Genomic DNA, 21624 nt, shown 5'->3' with positions numbered 1-21624 from the left:
CCGTTCGAACGACATTGGGTTGGGCTCAAATGCATGTGTGACCTGCTGATGTACTATTAAGAGTACTACTAGCAGTAGTAATGGTGACGACAATGAAAATGCTGTTGCTGCTGTGGGTAATCCTGCTAACCGCATGGTATATATTTTTGGAAAGGAAATAATGAAGAATTAACTAAGCGAATAATGAAAGAAAGAAAAAAGAGAAAAGGATACGATATACAGTCGAGTCAGGAACAAATTTAAAGCGTTGTCGTCCAAGTATTGTCGGCTCCAATGTGGAATGTTATATGTGTGTAAGCTGCTGGTCACATCATGCACAGAAAAAAAAGATAAGAGAGAGAAATAGCTTCTGTCTCTCGGAATATTTTTTTTACATTATTATTGTATGTTCAAAGCATCCAATTCGCGCATCAAAAACTCGAGAATATTTTGTGCTGTGCTGTTCGATCGTTCTTCTGCAGAAAAGGCCAGTTTGGCCATGGTCATTTCCTGATTGAACTCTTCTATCTTGCAAATGATCTCCTCCTGCGGATAATTGTCAAAGAACAAAGGTGAGACTATGAGGACATGTCTTTTTTTCTTTATCTAGGTAGGAGTAGGGGATGCAATTAACGGATTTATTTGCTTCTACCTTGGGAACCTGTGCATTTTTTGTTTGCAGCGATATACATAGTCCAGGTTCGAGACCTTGATGCGGTGGAATTTGCAGTAACAGGCGAAGTGTATCCGTAGAACATTGGCGATAATGTGCTTTTTCACATTTAACATCACGCCTTTGATCCGTTAATACCGTTTTGGAGAGCTAAACCAGCAGATTGTTAATAAAAAACAAAGCGTGATAATTTTACGAGTTTTGCCGGAAGTATACATAATGGTACTTTTACCTGATCAATAATATATATGCCAAATGTATGTTCGATTGGAATCGTGGTCTCGGGTACGGGTCCTGGAAAATGCAATCTGATTTCTGCATTACACTGAATTGTCCGGTCGGTTATGATTTGCAGCACTTCCACATGTTTGCATAAGGGTGGCAGCATTGCTTCTGTCGCGTCAAAGATCGAAGTTGCTTCTTCATGGTTTCTTCCTCCTTTAATGTTATTGTTGTTTGATAGTGATTCTTGTGTTGTTGATAAATGTGACCAGTGAACTTGATCTGAATCAAACGTGACGCAACATTGTACGTCGGGAACAGGCATTTGAATGGTATTTATAATAGTCACTGTAAGCTGTATTCCTTGCTCGTTCGGTTCCAGTTGAGTTGCTAATGATAATACAAAGAGAGAGAAATTTTTTCGTTATAATTTTGAATGAGCTCTCTCTTTGTATCGATTTCAACTAACCTATTTGAACGCTATTCTTGAGCACCTGCTCCAGTAAGTCAATGGTTGACTGTGTCATTTGTAGCTTTTGTTGGAAACCCTTTTTTTCGCGTGTTGTAGGATATCAAAACTTGGTTTAGTAAGATCCCCCAAAATCCTTTAAATTTGAGAAAGTTAATTACGGTGAAATAGCAATCACCGTGCTTACAGAAAGTAAAGTGGTGAAAGCCGATTGTATATTGTCAGTTGCGTTGGCTACAGCTTGGAATGTGGCATTCTCCCTTTTTATTATACACTTTGTTAGTGAGCCAAAAAAAACGGGTTGACTCCGTCAATTCCTTCGTTATAACTTTTTTAAAAAAAAAAAAAAAACAAGCAATGTACCCAGAGGAAGGAACTTGTTCATCAGTGTTTGCATGTTGTTCATTTCGTTCTTCGCCGCTCATTGTACAAATGTGAAACTGGTGTGCACTGATACAGAAAATCAAAAGTAAAAAGTCAAAACGCGGTTGTACGCGTTACACACGCGTAAATATGAGTTCGTCAGAAAAATTTCGCAGCACTGAGTTTTCTTTGCATCTGCAAATGCAAGTGAGGGTTACCTTGACAACCTCAACATCGTCCAGAGCGACGTAGCAGGTCAATGCGCTTTTCTTTAGAAAGAGTTATAGTGCTGGTTTCCATGACAATCCAAATTGTCTCCATAGCAGTGTTGCAATAGACAACCGTGTATAATTGTTGCTACCCCTGGCTACAACAAAATGACTAAAGTACTACATAGCAACAAATGAAGAAGGGGGTTTTTTAAGGTATGAAGTTGAAATTAATCTTGATTCCCAAGGGAGCGGGGGGATAAGAGCAAGGAACAAAGATATGAAGACGCTCACTATAGAGGGTGATAGACTCAGAAGATCAGGGGGCTGTGGGTTTGTACACTGCAGACTTTTTTCTTCCGTGAAACATTTGACGATCCTAAAAGAAGGTTTATTATCTTGATTATTGTAAACACCACGGTGTGGATGTAGGAGGGGAGAAAAAACAAAGAAAAAAGGTTGCATTGCATGGACCAAACGTGCAGAAATCTAGAACTTGGATAGCGATGTTGAAAGAAGAACCCGCCTTTATTTTATAAGGATAACGCTATGTAGTCGGAGCAATGTCCAAAAATGGTAAAGAAGATCATAAAAGCACGTGTAGGAATGGTTAACAATGGGCATAAGGGGTTTCTTGTGTTTTTTTCATGCGGGTGTACTTGGAACGGCAGAAAGAAAGAAAATAGTGTGGAGTAAAAAAGAAATAAGAACAATAGTTTTCATATATGGCGCTATCAACATCATTATATAATATATATATCAGGAGCTATACTTTTTTTTTCTCTAGAAAAACAAAACAAAAAGGAAAAGGGAAGAGTATCGGTACATAAGGGTTGTTTTTTTTAAAAAAAAACATGTAGTAATGGTGGGGAGTTGGGGGACGAAAGGAAAGTGAATTTGAATATTAAAGACCGTCGAATTATCCATTGCTGTGCCTGTTTCAAGGCGGAGTTGGCGCAAAACCCGAAGGAGGAAGATAATAGTGTGTTGTTGCATAAACATTCGGACCTTGTTGCTGCTGTTGTTGTAACAATTCTTGTTGTTGCTGTTGCTGAATATTGTTGTACTGAGCCATTTCGCGACTCAGACGGTTCAGGTTACGGTAAAGCCGTCTGACTTGAGTCATGAGATCGTCGTAAGCAATGCTCAACTCTCGGTCAATGTCTTCCAATCGTTCCTCATGGGTGAGGTAAGTGAGCGGGCGAACTGGGAATGCCGTTTGCAACGATCGGTATACAATGTCCACCGAGATCCATTCGTCATAAAGCGTGTCTAGTTTATCCTGCAGTGCATTTATGGTTGTAGTAGAGCTGCTAGAGGCATCAACAGCAGCATCAGCAGCAGCAGCAGTGCTATGACTAAGGCCAGCATGAGAAGAAGATACGATAATAGATGGTGGTAGCGGTGGTGGATGGTTAAAGAACGCGGTGGTCGAACAAGTTGCGGCTGTGATGGTGGATGAGGACGAGGATTGCCTACGCATAGCAGATTCGGGGTGGGAGAATTTCTGGGAATGATCATCATGAATATGCTGGTGCTGATGGTTGACATAAAAATTATCTTGTCCAGTAGGAAGCGACGGATGAGACATGAAAAACGGATCGGCAATGGCAATGCGCGGGTCGACTAATACAGGCGGTGTATGAAGGTCCAAAGTAGTACTGAAGTTCGGTGGACAAAACATGAAGAAAATCGGAAACAATAAGAAAGTCCTATGTGTGTATGTGTATTACAGGACTTGTTGGGCGTATGGTGGTATAATAGGATTATATAGTGCGATAAATGTACAAGAAATGTGTCAAGTAATTGTGCCTTCTACTAGATAGATCAAATGAATATCCTCCTTATTGGTATGGAACCAATGTTTGGGTAAAGGATTTGCGTGTACGTGTATGTAAAGTATATGTAATAGATAAGCGTATGTGTGTGCCTGCGTGTAATACAGCAATTGTTACAGAAAAAATAGAGAGAGAGAGAGTGGGGGAAACAGCGAAAGGAATTCGTAATTTAAGCGAAAGAACGGTCGGGTGGATGGGCCTTTTAAAGGGCGGCAATGAAGAGAGAGATTCTCCCCTGGTTACCACATCACGCCGTTTCCTGATTAGGCTTTTCTGAACTTACTATCTCTAGACAGTCGCTTCCTCCCCGAATTTTCGGATACTCTACATGGGATCGCCGTCTAGTGTAACACAAGCCATGAGAGAGTAACGTTGCGCTTGTTTTTCTACACGTTGCAGCCACGGACAAGTAATTGTAGTGATTGTTTGCATTTGGTATGCTACGTTTCAACGTCTTCTTGTATCAGAGCTACTGGGAATATTTCAGGAGGACACTATTTGACATATACACTTTTATTTTCTTTCCACAGGCTCACCGAACAGTAGTAGTGCTAACAAGCCCAGCAACTAGCATGCTGTGTATGAGCGTTAAGCATCTTTAGAATTTGAACAAAGTTCTTCTTTTAGACGTTGGTAAAATGGGCTATAGGCTTTTAGTTTGCTAACCTTACTGCTGGAACTCATGCGCATGAAAGAGGGCGACGAGAGTTCACCATTATCATGATCCAGGGGGGAGGTGGAATCTGTTCAACGCCTAAAAAGGGCCGGGCGTGAGGAAAAGATTAAATCGACTACCTAATTTTGTCGCCAACCCGATTACTGTACGCTCTCTCCACTTTCCTTCCCTTTCCATCAAGAATGTAGAAATAGCGACTAAATTCATGCATTCTGCTTCTTCTTATCCCCCCCGACACCGCTTCCTCTGCCTTTATGTACAACGTTTATACGTAAGCTACAGCCACGCGGTTACATTTGTTATGATCACCGAGATCCGCCTACCCCCCAAGATTCCACGTTCTAGATCAAGGCTTCTTTTTAATTCAAAAATTTGTGGAACACATAGGACATACTTCTTTTACTTGCTTAACGATAATTTTATTAAATTATATGACAAAGCTGTTTCACGTTCTCTGGAAATTTTTTCAGAGTAGGTTCAAACTATGTTATATGCCCCTTACATTGTTCTTCTTTTTTGCGTAAACCAAAAAGAAAATCCCTAAAACGAGGAGAAGAAAGGGCAAATGAAAAGAAAATAGTAGTAAGGATGTGTCGTCAAGTCTAAGCGAAGAAGATGATGTTGAGGAAAACGTTATAGGAAAACATACTAAACGGACGGAGCGGACGGATGCTATCAGGGAGAGCAAAGGGAGAAGCCGCTTGCTTCAATGTGTACTGTCGTTGACATTCAACCCTGCACACAGCCTGCCTCCCCACCCTCTTGCCTCCCCCTTCCAAATTGGGGTTCGACTTTGTACATTTCGGGAACAAAGCCCGTAGAATATGCTTCTCCAGGGCCTGCTGTGGTACATTGCCCACCCCGCCATGTGACCAATGCACACGTTGATTCAACAACGACAGGGTTTGCGGTACTGCACTCTATATTGTCACAGCAGTAGTAGAAAGCACTCACTATTAGTTATCAAAATGCTGATTTCATATAGGAAATGTTTTCTTCATGATCAAGAGTTAGCAGATACAGAGAAACGAAGGGTGGTAAGACGGACCCTGATGACACGCGTCAACTAAATGCATTGCAAGAGTAAAACGGTGTAAGGAGAAGCGCTGACAAGTATATGTCAGAATTCAACTACAACAAGTGAAATGATGCTCCTTGACGCGTCGGGAAGCCTGATTGCTGATCACAACAGACAGCCGCTAAATAAGACATGCCAATCGATTGGGAACCATAACCGAAATAGGCATAGCTTTTTCTTTTTTGCTTTTTGTCCACACACATATTATAATCGATCTTACAAAATCGAGTATATGATCCAGTTTGGCTTTTTCAAGTATCATGCTCCGACCCACGGTACACAAAGTCGCTCTGAAAGAGCGTTCGAGGCTTATCGGAAAAAGTGTTATTGGCCATATCAAAAAGCTTAAATTGCATGCGTCAGCTCCATTATTATAAAACTGCATATATTTCCCATGACGTAATTGTAGTAACTTCAGGGGGGTTGGGGGGGGAGAAGAACCATCTGCTCCTCCAGAAACATAATTTTAATAGTAATTTCCCCTACCCCAATTCCTTGTCTTCCATCTATTCAAACAGCCCCTATGGCAGTGCAACTGATGCACCCGTCGCATATACTATACGACTATACTATCTGATAATTATGTACGTACACAAGCTCTTTCTTTATTATCTATCTATTGACCTATGCCATCTGCAGCCATAATGTCAATATTTTTAATATATCGATTGCTCAAAGACATATCATTCACACGTTCCGTCAAATGTATTTTTGCGTGATTTGTAACAATATAACCAACAGCAGTGTCACTCATTGCTATGTAGCAGCAACTCTGTAATATTGTTTCACAAGAACACGTTTTCAATGCACGCATGGGACGCGCCATCAATGTACCACTATCTTACCCGCGATAATGATGTCTTTGGATTTTAACCTTTATATTAGAAACTTTTTTAGGCGGAAAGGCCGAATTCTGCTCATCATATGATTTTGAAGGGCGGTTCCGCATAACCAATAAGCCATTAATGATGAAGCACTTTTATTTGTTTTGGGTCGAGTAGCATTTAAGATAGTATTTTCTCATATGCTGCATGTATGAACAATGCAGCGACGATTGTCTCTTATTTGGAGGAGAGCAGATTTAGGTAGTATTATCTATGATATAATGGTGCTTCTTGTATGTGTGTGTACCAGCATGCTGCTGCCACAAGTTGTTTAACCCTTGACTAAGGTAATTGATCACATACATGACTGCATATTATGCATGTAGTGTTATTCGAAGATCGTTGGGCTTCTTATTAGAGCAAGCACATCCTTTTGTGTATTACGTGTTCAATAGAGTTGCAATGATGGGGAAATAGGAGCCTTCTGAATAGAAGACAGGTATAGTACCTATTATGTAGAGCTTTTGTTTCCAAAGCAATCCAGACCCCCATTTGTGGATGGTGTGCACGCGTTCTGCAGGCAAGATGGCGCTTGATGTTGTGCAACCTTCTTACAGACACACACACATACTTGTTCTTCTCCAGAATGTAATTGCTGGGATACGCATACTCAGAGTCTTCATCTCAAAATTCTCTCCATAAAGTTTCTCAGCGCTTAAATCCAGTTTAGCCATCATCAAGCACGAAACAGCTCCTAGGTACTAACAATGGACACAACTGCTGTCTATGAAGTTAGCGCATCTTTTGTATGTAGCATAGCGGCATAATGCCTCCGCTGGAAAAAAACCCCGCAATCCACTTGTCTCCCTTTCTTTCTCTTTTTGCAATGCTGACGTTTGCTCTGGAATGAACCGAACCACTTCATCAGGTATATTAAGAAGAGAACGTTTACGCGAAACTAATAAATAATTAATGAATTCCAACGTTCTGTGTACGTGTTTGCTTTTTTTTGTTTAAATAATAGCTTCCATTGCAAGCGGAACATCTTCAGACTTTGACAATGCCGTAACAAACCAAAATACGAAACAAAACGATTCAAGTTCTCCTGGCCGTGGCGCTGAGCAGGTTGAAGGAGTAAAGTACGGCACAGAAGATACACTGGCAAATACGAAGGGTTAGAGAAAGAAAGAAAGAGTTGCTGATACGGTTTTCAAAAAGATTAATGTCAACGGACAACGTGGTAGAAGAAGACGACGAGGATGAGGATGAGGACGATGACATGGAAGATTATTACTCCAAGCGAAGTCTTACACGACTCCGACAAAATAGCGAAGATAATCCACGACACTCTGTCTGTTTAGAAAATGACATTATTGCGAAATTTTCACAAGAGTCGCTTTACAGTTATAGCTTCAATCCGGCGTTTTATCGCACGACCAAGTCCGCCAGAACCAGTCGGAAGCACATGATACGCCGTGGAGTAGACCTAATCAAGCGGCTTCGTTACAAACTGGATGATCGTGTTACGCGGCGTTTCTCCCATCCTGACATTGGTGGGGCAATGGCTACGTATGACTGGCAAACAAATTATTGGAGCGCCCAAAATACTCCACGGACGAGCATTGATTATGACAATAGCAGTAATATATTTCGAGAAGTGCTAGCTACTAGTGGCAGTAGCAGTTCCGAGCAGCCAATGCTACCGCCACCAACAGATGATGTGTTCAGTATCAGTAGCAGCAATAGTGGGAGTAGCAGTAGTACGTCAAATGGTTCAGCAGCAAGACGTCAAACGTTACCGCGGAGCAGCTCAATAGACCAAAACAGCACTTCATTGCCACCGATATATGAATCCGCACATGGCTCTGTATCACCCATTCCGCGGTCAGCTACAGAAACAACAAGAACAGCAGCCGTCGCCGCTGAAAATTACTACAGGCGGGCACTCCACGCACCCACGCGATACTTACCGCAAAATCAGGCGATTTTTACAACCAGTGTGGATGGAACGATATTGTTGTTCAACGATATTGCCAGTCTGTGCTTTGGAATCAACAAGTCTTATGTTGGCAAGACAATTCTCTCGGTGCTACAACAACCTTTTCGAAAGCAGGTAGAGTATCTATTGTCGCATCGAAAGGACTTGCCTGTTGTCGGTACGAGACACGGAAAGAGCTCCGTATTGGTGTGTGGCAATGTGGTCAGTATGATATTTATTTTGAACTAAATGAAAAAATGGCAAGGTTGAGAGCGAGAGGGCAGGGAAATTTCTGTAATTTCTACAACGTATGGACTATAATGGTGTGATTATTAGATGCCTATTGTCAAAACCAATGGCGACTTATCAGCTGCCTCACTTTGGCTCAAAGAAAAGGAGCGTGATAATGGCCAAGTTGTATATATTTGGATTTTTGAGGAGATTTGCGAAAGCACGTTATCTGCACATTTAAATTCAAAGGTAAGCTTCTTTCTTTCATTTGTCAAAAAGTCAGAATGATCTTGAATGGCATTAATAATCGTTTCGCTTATGCTGTCTTCCGTCTATGTTCTATATACTATTGTGATTAAACTCTATTCAGGGAATTATAACTGATATCGTTGGCAAAATGGAAGAACTTTTCGGATATCAAAGTAACCACGTCATTGGCAAACCCATTGACTTGTTGATTCCGCAACTAAAGACGAAACCGACCGCAACCGATATTGAACCTGCAGCAAACATCACTTTGACGTCGCTCGAGCAGTGGAGATTCTTTGGCGCACAGGCCAAATCTGGCGCATTTTTCCCGGTCATGGTAACGCTTCACCCCGACGACGACAAAGGACATCAATTTTCGCTTAAAATCACATCACTACCAGCTATTGCTGGCATGATCACAATACACACAAGCGACGGTACTATCCAAAGCATCAATCCAGTCCCAGCAAAGTACCTATTTGGTTACCATCACGTTGATTCCATTTCGGAAAAGATGAATATTGATCAGCTTTTGCCACAATTCCATGACATTTTGAGCGGGTTACGCCTTGATGACAACAAGAACAACAGCCTTTGGTTGCATGACGGCACAGTGATCAGTAATCAAACTTGTCGAAAAGCTCTTTTTCTACAGCAGCAGCCAAGTAGTGGACCATTGACACAAGATACTGAACGAAAGTTGTCTGTCAGCTCTTTACAAAGTGGAGGTAGCAACAACAGCACGGCGTGGTTACCAAGTATTTATGCCAAGCATCGTGACGGTAGTCATTTTGACGTCCAGCTTCAATTACGATCGATTGAAAGTGCTGAGGAGGATTTGATTAGTATTTGGGTCAGTTTTGACCGGATACACTCGGTTGTTCGACGAAGCAACAATAATAAACGGAAAGCCAGTGTCGCCCAGCTATCATCCTCAGCCACTACTAAGACGCTCACTCGCAATGAAGAAGAAGATGATAAGGACAGAAGTAATAGTCACGATCAAGAGGAAAATGTATTATCAAGACCAGGAGCAGCCGTAGCGTCCGGGTCTCCACCTGCTACGAGTGACGACAGCAATATTGACCAAGATTCTGATACCCATCGACAACCACTGACTAAAAGGATACTGAAGACAAGAAATGTGCGTAGAGGCTTGGCACCTTTGGAAGAAATCGCGGAATCAGCGCCGGATCCTGTGATACCTGTCCCGGAACCGGCGCCGACGACAACCGAACAACAACAGCATCAATGGCCCCCTCCCCTTCCAACCGATGGAGACAAGCACCCACTGGATGACTATGTGATTGAAGCTACTTTGGGTGAAGGAACATATGGAACAGCAATGCTTGCTTATCGTAAAGATGACGAAACAAAGGTAAGAGTCAGAGTTTTTAGGATGATATTCACCATAAAGCCAATGTATAACCGATTTGCGTCATTGATGTTTCTAGAAAAGAATCGTCATTAAATCCATTACCAAATCACGTATTATTGTTGATTCGTGGATGCGGTAAGCTGTATTACTTTAATATATGGCGGTATAGAATATGGATCTTTCCATTTTCCTTATTATTCTTATATATTCTGTATCATCTAGTGATCGACGAGTGGGAGACATAGTGCCTGCAGAAATCCACATCTTACGGACACTGAAGCAGAAACCACACATAAACTGTTGCAGCCTATGTAAGTTTTACCTTAAAAACTTACAATAGTCGACATTACTACCTATTATGTTTATAATAATCTCACTCAAGTCAGTAACACATATGGAGGATCAAGAATTTTATTACGTTGTCATGGAGCTGCACGGGGATGGGATGGATTTGTTTGATTATATTGAGTTGAACGAAACCATCAGCGAACAAGAAGCAAAGACCATTTTTCGACAAGTAGCTGAAGGTGTGCAATATCTCCACAAAAACAAGATCGTACATCGCGATATCAAGGATGAAAACATTATCTTGGATGAGTCGGGTACGGCTGTAATCATTGATTTTGGAAGTGCCGCATATTACCGAGAAAACAAAAAGTTCGAGACATTTTGCGGGACAATGGATTATTGGGCACCAGAGTTATTGCAAGGCATTAGTTATGATGGACCACCTCAAGATATATGGAGTTTGGGAATCCTGTTACATACATTGATTTTTCGAGAAACACCATTCAACGAAATCGATGATATATTGGGTGATGAATTACGTATACGAGATCCTCCTTATCCAGGTAATGAACGCATAATGCTTAACTTATTCTTTGGTGTGGTACTAATAATAAAGTGTACATGTGTTTAGGGCCGACAGAGCTGCTTCGCAAGATGCTTAGCCGCGATGTTGTATCAAGACCATCTATTGATCAAGTGCTGAACGATCCATGGCTTCAACAGTAAGCCATATACTATATATACAGCCAAGATCATTTGTTAGATTTTATTTTGTTTGAATTAGTTATATCCAGCTGCTGCATTTACTTTTAGTATCGATTCTTTTGCTCATTAACATGCATATAGATAATTACATATAAAAGACCACATTAAACAAACTACCATATACATACCATCGAGCGAAAATATTCTTTCAATATGATACATGTATATTTGTGAGATGTTGCGGTGTAGACCTTTATGTCTATAGGTGCATTTTTATACTAAACAGAAGGTGGAGGATCGACGGGTCCACGCTGGTCACCGAGATGCGTGGTAGAATTCAAAAGTTCTATGAAGCCATTTTGACCTTGCTGTTGCCTTGGCACCTGTATCCGAGTGACAGCGGTGTTCCCGTGGTTACCGGCCGTCGCAAAGTTGGCTGGGTCGACCTTGAACTGTGCTTGCTCAATCCAGTACCGGGCAAGCACCTTCAAAGGTCCTCCATGTGTCACCACCAGCACGCGTTTCACATCCGCATCCGTTTCTTCGATATCCTTCAATATGTCTTGATAGGCCTGGATAACTCTTTTCTCAAACTCGTCTGTCGTTTCACCACCATTATCCTTGACAAAGTGATCCATGTTTCCACCTCGACGAGCAGCTTCGGTCATGAGATAAGATATGGGTTTTCCAGAGAGAGAACCGAATCCACGTTCTCGGATATCAGATCGATAATCCATTGGGATCGTCACGCCAGGTCGTTGGTGATCGATGATGGCCTGGGCAGTCTTTATGCAAACTTTCCTCTTTAGTCCCTTATATGTGATCGTGTCAAATTATAGGATGCGTCTTTTTGTATACTAATACCTGTTTGCAGCGCGTAAGATCGCTACAGAATGCTTTGTCATATTCATCGATGGAAAGACGTCTGCCGACCAAGATAGCTTGCTGTAAACCCCTTTCGTTTAATAGAGTGTCTTTATAACATACTATATAATTCAGCGATTTTGTACGAAACCAGCGCTTTGTTTCCAGAATAATATAAAAATGAGACAGTTGTACCTGTTTGCCCCTGAAGCCATCGTTCATTGTTGGCATCAGTATTCCCATGACGTACAAAATCAATGATTATTGACATTGCCGCACGAGAGAGTGACTAAAAATAAAGAGCTGAGCTTCCAGAAACGTTATGTGATATGTAACGCTTATTTTAAACTTCCTCCTTCTTACTTCCTTCTCTTTGAACTCGTATATCACGAAAAAAAATGGTATCGAATCAAGCAACAACTTCCAAGAGCCTGTTTTCCAGACCATTGGATCTCGTATATTTTGGTTACTTTGCTTCGCACATCCCGATCACTGCATTCATTGATCTCCAATCTCTGTATCCTGCCGAGATGGTGCCTCAAGGTTTAAAGGACGTTGTCGCGTGGTACGTGGCGACCTTCAAAGATCCATTCATGGGTGCCACCGCACCTATGTACTGGTTTCAAGGTGTTGTCTTTTGTGAAATGTTCTTGCAGCTTCCCTTCTTCTTTGCTGCCTGCTACGGCCTTTGGAAAAGTATGGTTTTTTTTAAGAGCAGTGACGAGTTTGAGGGAAGTTATTAAATACATCGTTTGTCTCTCTTTTGTAGACTCTCTCTATATCCGTCTTCCTTTGATTGGTAAGTTGACAAGAACGGCAATCAATCAATGTTGGAATTTTTATCTTAACCTGCCCAAATGCAATAATTTAATTTGTATTAGTGTATGCTTCGCATGTGGCAACGACACTGGCTCCAACCCTTGCTGAACTGTTGTACAATCCTGAATACGGTCTTACAGACATGGAACGCTACACGCTTTGTGGATTCTATCTTCCCTATCTCATTATCCCATTGATGATCTTGATCGATTCGTACGTGCGTATCTCCAAGGTCATCTCTCCTGCCTCCACTCACAGCAAAACTGATTGAAAGGATGGAAGTTATGAATCAGCACATGTTCTGTACACCAACAACTTTATTACATAATGTACAACTACTATTTATTTCGATAAAATAATATTGACTAAACACGAAGGACAATTTTCCCAACAGTACGATGCGACTCGATTTTCAAGTGGGCTTCTACACCGTCCTTCAGAACCACGATATTTTCCTCACGAACAATGCTCTTGACAGATCCATTGGCCAAAAACGGACGCAGATCTTTGGCAAAGCGGATCCAAGGGTATTTCAGGACAAGGGAATATCGCCGTGGACCAAATACTTTATGAGAAATGGTTTTAAAGGTCATGGATGCTCCACTCAACATGCTCACTTTGTTTGCTCCAACGTGCATCTCTGGGCCAACTGCAGAACTGTACACGCCTTGTTTCTTGAGAGTATATACCAACTTGTTGTAGTAATCTTCACCGCCGATGCAGTCCAATATCAGATCATAAGTTTCTTTTTCTTCTTTCTCCAGCTTGTCAAGGCTGCCTTCCACAGTGTAATCTACAATACGGTCCGCGCCTAAGCTTTGCACAAAGTCGGCATTCTTGCCGCTGCAAATGGCTACCACTTCCGCACCAATGGCTTTTGCTATTTGTACGCCGTACGTTCCAACACCACCGGATGCACCAATTACAAGGATCTTCTTACATCCGGTTTCAGGCAGTCGTCCATCCACGATAATCCCTTGGTATGCAGTAGTAGCTGAATATAGATAATTTGGATTAGCATAAGGTTAAAAGAACCTCTTCGTAGAATTTCTCGCGCGCTTATCTACACGAAAACTTTTCTCGCTCTTTTTACTGCGAATGTACCTGCTATTCCAGTCGCAGCAGCTTCTTCAAACGAGATATTATCTGGCTTCTTTACAATTGAGTCATAGCCAGACTTAGCGATAATCTATAAGTAAATATCACATGGTAGTATAAGCAAGCAGTTTTCCTTCTATACTGTAAATGATACAAAATAATCTTCTTTTAATTACATATTCAGCGTAAGTACCTATGCGAGTTAATAATGGGTGCATTAGTACGAGCACATAGGTATATATGCCACAAGGTGCTTGCTTAACATACCATTCGGACCCCATGGAGTGAAGAGCGAGCCATATACAGCATCTCCCACTTCAAGGTCCGTCACTTTATCGCCTTTGGCGACAACAATGCCTGCATAGTCGGTACCGAAAATTGAAGGCAGTTTAACCAGCAACGAAGGAACATTCCCCATTCTGAACTTTGCTTCCACTGGGTTGATTCCAGCTGCTTTCACCTGAATAAGTACATCTGTAGGCTGACTCGGACTGAGCTTTGGTTTGGGTACCTGGACGTATTTGAGACTGTCTTTGGCTTTACCAAGAGCGACCGTCTGTAAAGCATACATAGTTTCTTCGTTTGCTGCACTACTGCTGTCAGACATAATAACAATCAGTCGTATGGAGCAAAAAAAAGCTAAAGCAAAGAAGAGAAAGGAAAAGCTTAATAACGAAAAAAAAGTGGGATTTTCTTTTTTTCTCTGCACTCCGTTTACTGTAGTACAAAGTTCTTCAGAAGCGAAAAAACGGCTTAATGTATATGTAAGTTCTTTTAAAAGTCATTTTATTTCGTGTATAAAGTAGGCAGTAGAACGTACTCTCGATATCACTGGGATCAAAGCTATCGTCTGCTCTACTCAGTAAAGAAAAGTTTTTGCTTTTACTGTTTCGATCTATCTTAAAAAGTATGATAAAGTATTAAGTCCCGCTAAACCTTGCGTTTAAACAATCAACATGTGTCTGCTTCGTCAGCACACTATATGCAAAGTAACCAGAGCTATGAGATCCTCAAACCAACTACAATAATATTTGCTATATCCAAGTTATTTTATATACATATATACTATATCTTGGCCCCAACAAGAAAAGAGAACCATCCGCAATCATGACCAAGGTGAAAAGAAGAAAGCAAAACAGTATAAATTACGCTTATGAAATGGCGAAGAATTCATGCCCGACAATGTTGCACAAAATCAACAATTAGAATACTACAGAAAGCGAGTGTGTTTTTTGGCTTGATGCATTCATACATAGTGAATGGTACCGCTGAATTATTAAAAAATGAAGTGCTTGCTTATAATTACCTAAGACCAAATCAATCGAGCTTGATTAATAACGTATTCTTTGTCGCCAATGAGGCAATCAACAATAGTAATAAAAGCAAGATGACGAGCGGAATACAGTATACAGGCTTTAGTATCAGTATATATATATATATGCAACTTTGTAATGCATGCACGACACCACTGATTCACACAAACAGCTACCCTAGCAGCGACTGCAAGACCTTTGTAGCGAATACCTATGTACTACCAACTTGGGAAAAATGTATCTCTTGAATATATGATAAAAAGTTCAAGTGTATAAATATTCAATTCGCAGCTGTACCGAATATGATACGTATTTATCGAAGTATTTCATTGCTTGTAAATTTCATATTCTTAATTAAATACAAGTTGTTTAGGAAGGAAGTACATATATATTAAACACTGTGCAATACGTTAAGATAAATCCTTTATTTTGCAAGAAGAAAAACACCTGACACAGTTGATAGAAATCACATTCAATGCAATCCACAGCTATATATGTTCAATTTAAATCCTTTGCAAACAGTTGTGGGGATTTAGATAAGACGATCTCTGCGTTCAATGAATTCAAGATTCGACTCCTTTGGAGCAACGATGATTCCCAAATCTTCGATAGCGTTCAAATTTGGATACACAGGCTTCCCGCTGTTATCAAGAGGTGGTTCGATTATTGTGGTTGCAAAAACCCTCACCCAGATATGGAACAGTTCAACTTCAGCCTAAAATAATTGCCACGTTAGAGCGTTTAGTACATGGATGTTCACATGTGTGATATATACACAACTACGTAGAATGTAAGCTTACCATATGAATTCCAGGACAAACTCGTCTAGCAATGCGAAGCGAGCGGCGGGAATAGTGAGTAAAATATTATGAAACAATAAAGTATCTTATGATTCGCCGTCATTCACCTTCCCCAACCAAAAGTAAATTGATCGCGTTTTTCACGCGAATTTGCACACACGGACATTGGCGTCTGGTCTTCCATGGATCTATCCGGAATAAACTTCTCTGGATTGTCATAAAACGTCGTATCTTGATGCAGGGTGTATGTATTAGAAACAACAATTGATACTCTCGGTATAATATATCCCTTGCATTCGACTGTTTCGTGTTAGGACTCTTGTTAGCGGACACAATATAAAACTATGTATCTTCGCATAATATAGGGAATATCTGGTCAAAAAAAAAACTTACTATCTTCAGAGACTTGGTGTAACACAAGATGTACAAGGGACTTATATCTCAAGCATTCCTTTTGCGTGGAAAGTAAAAACGGAAAGTTCTCTCTTTCTTCATAAGTTGGAAGCCGTCCGTGCTTGTTAATGAACGCGTCGACCTCGTCACGGAGCTGTTTCTGTACATCTGGAAAATGGCTGAGTATCACAAACGCCCATGCAACTGACGTTGCCGTGGAATCTGTCCCGGCATTTACCATATCCGCCATACAAGTCATATTCGATTTGTAGTTAGCAATCTCTGAAAAATATAATAGCATTTTCTATCAAACATAACTTACCCGCAAGGACAAGAATATCTTCATCTTCCAGTTCGTTCTGTGCCTTGAGCCTGTACAAATTGTTGACAAAGTTGTCACTATCTTCTTTTGTTTCTAGGGCCTCCTTAACCAGTCGACGATAAAGCGGATTGCGTTCCTTGTCAACAAATTCACGCATTTGTTTATCTTTCTTTGTAAATATTTGGTTCGTAACACCATAAAATGTCGGAAGAATATTGTACATGTTGTCTCTGGCTCCACCCCACAAAAATGTTTTTTTTTGCTGTATCAAGTAAAGCCTGTGTCAAAGGATCCTCAGCTTGATTGCTCGTTATACTGAAGCAAGCCTGCATCATTACGCTGAGTGGATAGTGGTACATAGCCTCGACGCAGTTGACATGCCCATCATTGATTGTACTTTTTAAAAGTAGCGCGGCAGCACGGTCAGCCTTCCGTTCGATAATACGGTTCAGATTGGAGACGCCTTTAGTACTCAAAATAAGCTGCGCTTCATGTCAAAGTTAGTCTAACTGTTTTACAAACAGTCAAGTGTGTTATGTGTATTTACTTGACATCTGTCGTAATACTAACCTGCAGCACGACTCCTTTTCCATCGTTTCTCTGGCTTTGTAAAGGCAGGACCTCTTTAAATTTAAATAATAAAGACAAGAAAATACAAAGATGAACGACGATGATTTCGACTCTTATCGATTGGGTACGTATACCCGATATAGTATAGAGTTTGTATGATCGAACACCTACCTTTGATTAATTCCATAAAAGAAAGTGATGGTGTGGACGTCCAGAACTGAGATTTCCCCTGGTTTTGAGTATTTCATTTGCAATGTCAGGATCGCCAATTACGTACCAGGACACAACACCCATTTTCACCCGAATAACTGGACCTAACAGTGGATATGTTGTTTTATCATCAGAATTCGACACATTGGCATTATACCCAAATACATCGTCCGGGAAGAGAGTATCAGAAAAACAAACCATATTGCTTATGCCATTCGTGAAATTTAAGAGCACAACCATCCATGGGAACCTGGAAATAGTGACCTTAATATTAAGGGTAACCGATATATATAATTAACACAATTTTATTTTTTATATTGCTGCGTTAATAAAAAAATGTTTTCTGGCTTACCAAAGTATGGAATAGAGCCCTTTGGTGAAGGGATTGCGCGAATTAACGGCAAGGAGATGAAACTACATGATAACAAAGGCAACGACGGTTTTAGGCTTATTCGCTTCGTTCTATCTTATGAAGTTCACAACTAGCACTACTATACTCACCATGGTAATTGGTTAAAATGATGGATGTTGCTGAAGCCCACTAACACAAGCTGAAGTTCAAACATGTTACTGTTGGCTGGGATGTATATGTAGGTCGTGCAAAAGTTGTGCGGGTAGTTGTAAGAAAGAGAATGTCTCGCGGCTCGCCTTTTGCACCTCCAGGATGCTGTTTCCTCGATTCTTCCAAGGCAGAATTGTGATGAGCACTGTGAAAGTGATAGTAAATGCCAGATAGAGCTACTAGGCCGATTGCTACGGAGACCTTTACGACGTTCTCTGAGACATGATTATCTCTTTTTGAGAAAGTTTCGTGGAGTCAAACTGATATATCTGTAAGCATATCTCTAAAAGTTTTTGGGTGTAAAAGACGTGTAAAAAACAATTAGCTGATGGCTTTATAAAGACCTAGATGCTAATTCAAGTTTGATACGATCATGCACAGCTACTGCATGCATAAGCGATGCACAATCCGTTCTCGAACGTTGTTGCCGACTGTATATTAACACTTATTTCCTCGAGAACTATAGATGCTACTGGCAAACTCTATTACCCTATGCTTCGTGATAAAATGAAAATAGGTACGGGGTAGAACTGTTCTACCATGTAAGACTACAGAAAATGATACAGCTTTTGTTATTTTATATGCGTATAAAGTAATATCATAATGCTGATGATAAGCACATGCACATTCATGCATGCTTTGAGCGTTTATGCATATTTCTTGCGGGCTTCGTAGAAGGCGATATGCATAGTTCATGGGAGCATCGCAAATCACGCGTTTCTTATACATGTTTTTCTCAAGGTACGTCCCAAATTCAATGACATTGTGTAATAAGAATACTGCCACCAAGAAGAACGAATGTAGGCGTTTTTGAAGTGTAAGAGCGCACTTTTATATGTAAAACTAAATATTGCGCATTAACTACTTCATGTACACAAAACGGCTTCAACAAAACCCTTATAGCTTAAACGAAAAAAACCATTAACACTCCATAAAAGCGTGATTATGTGCCTTACCGGCATTTTCGCTTTACTTTTTTGTTTACTGCATAAACATCACGTTAAAGGAACATATGGCATATACAGTAACAGAATACTTGGACATGCAGCTTCATTATGAGGTATACACATAGAAGAGCTACTAATTAAAAGTATGGTTTAAGCGAACAGCGAGTGCGGAAGCTTCGGGGTTCTCTATATGTAAAAAAGTTTTTGCTGCCTGTTACTGAATCTCAAGCTAAAGAAACTGGACGAAATATTAATAACCTGAAAGAGAAGACACCATAATTTTAATTAATGAAGTCGTGTCTGTAGAACACAATTTATACAACACTTCCGTGTAAAACACGCTTACTTCTACGGGTAAACAATATAGTATATAGTATGACTACTAAAGCTTAGTTTCATCAAAGGCTTTTTTTTATTTGATGCTTGCTGTACACTCTCAAGCAAATGGCTATCTTTACTCATATGCGCGCGATGTGCAGTATCGTTTTGGTATTGAGAAAAAGCCATACTGCATCTTTGGTATTAAGGACAGCTGCTAGAAGTATACTGAACGATGACCAAATTACTACAGTGCGTATTCTCATAATTCGTGTATGTACAGTAGAATAAGACTTTTTATAGCTTAGAATAACTATCATTTGTAACATAATCAACACGACGATCCATTCATGTTAAAATATGGTGTGTGCTACATATGCGCTGCACAACAAGCGCACTGTTCCAATATTTGTCAGTGCAAATTGCCGCCTATGCAAGGTGTCAATATGCACACCAGATATACATTAGAAGAGGTCCTTGACATCATGCACTATTGCACAGCAACGCTTTGGCGCTAATATTCAAAACATATTGTAAATTGTAAATTACGGAATAAATGAGGTGCTACCATTATTGTATATGCTATTCGAAGATGAAAAAAAAAATTAAAATACACACCCTCCTTGATTTATTCATGCCTGCTTCCCGAGAATTATGTCGATGGATGATGATGTAAAAACGCATGACTGATTTGACTCTGATGTTTCCGACGGCAAATCATTTTCTGCTACATATGTGAAAGGGGACGCGCGAAAAGAAATTTGGCACGAGGCTTTTAATCGAACAAAGCCTGTATAACATAATCCGGACTCGTGAAATAATATGTCCGACAAAGGAAAAGCAAGTCGAACCAGGTAGCTCACCTGAATTTTATTTGGAAAAGGGGGACCCTGAAGATTGATCTATTGTAACCACCAGTAACTTCATTAAATCTATGCTATCATAGCGATACGCAGATACACATTAGAACAGGCTCTTTCTAAAACCATCGACTTCTCGATACGAAGGAAAAGGCTTCAATCAATACTCGGGTTTATTGTTTGCGAGCTGCAAAAGTCATATATAAGTAACGAATCGCTTGGCCTGGAAAACACAGCATCCCTGTGTGTGTGGATGCGTGCATGTTTCGGTAGAGCAAATATATCATATCTTCAACAGGTCCCCCTGATATCTTTGGTGAGCGATCATCACTTTCAAATAGGTAACGCATACCTTGAAAATATGTAACGAAGTAAAGTTAAATAAGAAAAGGAAGAGAGAAGTGAAGGTGTAAGGGGAGGGAAAGAGCTGTTACAAGAATCACGCTTTAAAAGCAGGCACATCGGAAAGATCAGTGCAAGCTTTTCGATCCAGGTGAAACCCAAAATGATAAGAAAATTGTGTTGTGATAAGCTACGTGCAGGAAGAGTGAGAGAGACGAACAGCTGAAAAAAAAACATTCCAATTTTTTACAGATCTGACAATTATACAGGTCTGCTGGCGTATGCTCTGGCGTTGCCTCTTATAAAATAACCGACCATATCCTCGATAACAATTTTTTTCTTGACAATTGCTTTGGCAATTTAGGCGAACACAGAAAGTGAAAAAGAGTGCCAAAGCATTGTGATCGTGTTACTTTCGGCTACGATACAGAGCCACTGTCACTGTTCCCCGCTTTGTTTAGCACGGAGCTGTGAATGGATGGAGGGGGGAGTAATTAGCTTTTTGTTCGCGAAAAAAGAAAAAGGAACTTGTCGTGCACATAAAAAAAAGGCGAGGCAAAAGCGGTAAAACGTTTATGCGGAAAGTGCGAAAAAGAAAAATATATTTTTATTTTGTTTATCATTTTCTTATTTGTGTGTAATAAATAATAAAAAAAAAGTTCGTTTTAATTATCCCAACATATACCGTTGGCATCACATGCACCCGAAGGTTCACGATCGGCTGCCGGAGTATATGACCACATTCCCACTGGTATATATTGCAAATTTTCTTCAGGGCGCGGACCACTGAATCTGCCGATCATCAGAAGAATTATGACAATAGCCAGCACAAGCAATGACCCGATCATGGCACAGAGCAGTGCATCTGTACTACAGACCAAAGCTGTACCAAAACGAACTGAAGAGAAGAGAAAAAAGAAAGGCGAAATTGCTCGCTTTATATAGACATTTTTCTCGTTCGGGACTTCAAATCCCCGTGAATTCTCATTGGCCCAGATAACGGGTTGCGTATCAACTTGTGGGTTGCCTACTATGGCATAACAAAA

General features: G+C 40.5%; 7 protein-coding genes across 7 annotated transcripts; 2 read left to right on the top strand and 5 right to left on the bottom strand.

The window, feature by feature from the left end:
• Window positions 1-423: 423 nt before the first annotated feature.
• On the bottom strand, window positions 424-1840 carry BDB00DRAFT_77154 (uncharacterized protein). Its single transcript, XM_053119972.1, has 5 exons — window positions 1707-1840; window positions 1531-1603; window positions 1344-1422; window positions 632-1264; window positions 424-525 (listed from the first exon to the last, which is right to left on the bottom strand). The coding sequence occupies exons 1-4, from the start codon at window positions 1766-1768 to the stop codon at window positions 819-821; spliced, it is 660 nt and encodes a 219-aa protein (XP_052983134.1). The 5' UTR covers window positions 1769-1840; the 3' UTR covers window positions 424-525; window positions 632-818.
• A 703-nt stretch (window positions 1841-2543) lies between these two features.
• BDB00DRAFT_807603 (uncharacterized protein) lies at window positions 2544-3877 on the bottom strand. The gene is made up of 2 exons (XM_053122343.1): window positions 3485-3877; window positions 2544-3410 (listed from the first exon to the last, which is right to left on the bottom strand). The coding sequence occupies exon 2, from the start codon at window positions 3396-3398 to the stop codon at window positions 2856-2858; it is 543 nt and encodes a 180-aa protein (XP_052983133.1). The 5' UTR covers window positions 3399-3410; window positions 3485-3877; the 3' UTR covers window positions 2544-2855.
• A 3676-nt stretch (window positions 3878-7553) lies between these two features.
• On the top strand, window positions 7554-11181 carry BDB00DRAFT_757835 (uncharacterized protein; the record flags this gene model as incomplete). Its single annotated transcript, XM_053119014.1, has 9 exons — window positions 7554-8058; window positions 8245-8531; window positions 8646-8789; window positions 8911-9703; window positions 9833-10167; window positions 10244-10302; window positions 10390-10478; window positions 10689-11018; window positions 11087-11181. The coding sequence occupies 9 exons, from the start codon at window positions 7554-7556 to the stop codon at window positions 11179-11181; spliced, it is 2637 nt and encodes an 878-aa protein (XP_052983132.1).
• Window positions 11182-11438: 257 nt separating this feature from the next.
• Window positions 11439-12246, bottom strand: BDB00DRAFT_869097 (histidine phosphatase superfamily; the record flags this gene model as incomplete). Its single annotated transcript, XM_053126559.1, has 3 exons — window positions 11439-11945; window positions 12025-12105; window positions 12220-12246. The coding sequence occupies 3 exons, from the start codon at window positions 12244-12246 to the stop codon at window positions 11439-11441; spliced, it is 615 nt and encodes a 204-aa protein (XP_052983131.1).
• A 176-nt stretch (window positions 12247-12422) lies between these two features.
• BDB00DRAFT_785293 (transmembrane protein 6/97) lies at window positions 12423-13114 on the top strand (the record flags this gene model as incomplete). Its single annotated transcript, XM_053120531.1, has 3 exons — window positions 12423-12720; window positions 12794-12823; window positions 12906-13114. The coding sequence occupies 3 exons, from the start codon at window positions 12423-12425 to the stop codon at window positions 13112-13114; spliced, it is 537 nt and encodes a 178-aa protein (XP_052983130.1).
• A 94-nt stretch (window positions 13115-13208) lies between these two features.
• BDB00DRAFT_869095 (chaperonin 10-like protein) lies at window positions 13209-14548 on the bottom strand (the record flags this gene model as incomplete). Its single annotated transcript, XM_053126558.1, has 4 exons — window positions 13209-13837; window positions 13948-14032; window positions 14118-14134; window positions 14209-14548. The coding sequence occupies 4 exons, from the start codon at window positions 14546-14548 to the stop codon at window positions 13209-13211; spliced, it is 1071 nt and encodes a 356-aa protein (XP_052983129.1).
• Window positions 14549-15786: 1238 nt separating this feature from the next.
• BDB00DRAFT_757770 (cytochrome P450) lies at window positions 15787-16697 on the bottom strand (the record flags this gene model as incomplete). Its single annotated transcript, XM_053119008.1, has 4 exons — window positions 15787-15969; window positions 16055-16079; window positions 16162-16354; window positions 16448-16697. The coding sequence occupies 4 exons, from the start codon at window positions 16695-16697 to the stop codon at window positions 15787-15789; spliced, it is 651 nt and encodes a 216-aa protein (XP_052983128.1).
• Between the last annotated feature and the right edge of the window lie 4927 nt (window positions 16698-21624).

The sequence above is a fragment of the Zychaea mexicana genome (assembly GCF_025766255.1).
Source record: "Zychaea mexicana strain RSA 1403 chromosome Unknown BDB00scaffold_12, whole genome shotgun sequence".
NCBI lineage: Eukaryota > Fungi > Mucoromycota > Mucoromycetes > Mucorales > Lichtheimiaceae > Zychaea > Zychaea mexicana.
The sequence above is the reverse complement of the archived record's forward strand: the minus strand, read 5'-3'. Positions and strand labels throughout refer to the sequence as shown.

Bases quoted from the DNA above. Each gene is read 5' to 3' on its own strand.
- BDB00DRAFT_807603 (XM_053122343.1), bottom strand. From the start codon at position 3,398: ATGCGTAGGCAATCCTCGTCCTCATCCACCATCACAGCCGCAACTTGT.
- BDB00DRAFT_77154 (XM_053119972.1), bottom strand. From the start codon at position 1,768: ATGAGCGGCGAAGAACGAAATGAACAACATGCAAACACTGATGAACAA. The intron at 1,604-1,706 runs GTACATTGCTTG...TATAATAAAAAG, and splicing joins GAACAAGTTCCTTCCTCTGG to GGAGAATGCCACATTCCAAG. The intron at 1,423-1,530 runs GTAAGCACGGTG...CGCGAAAAAAAG, and splicing joins CTTTCACCACTTTACTTTCT to GGTTTCCAACAAAAGCTACA.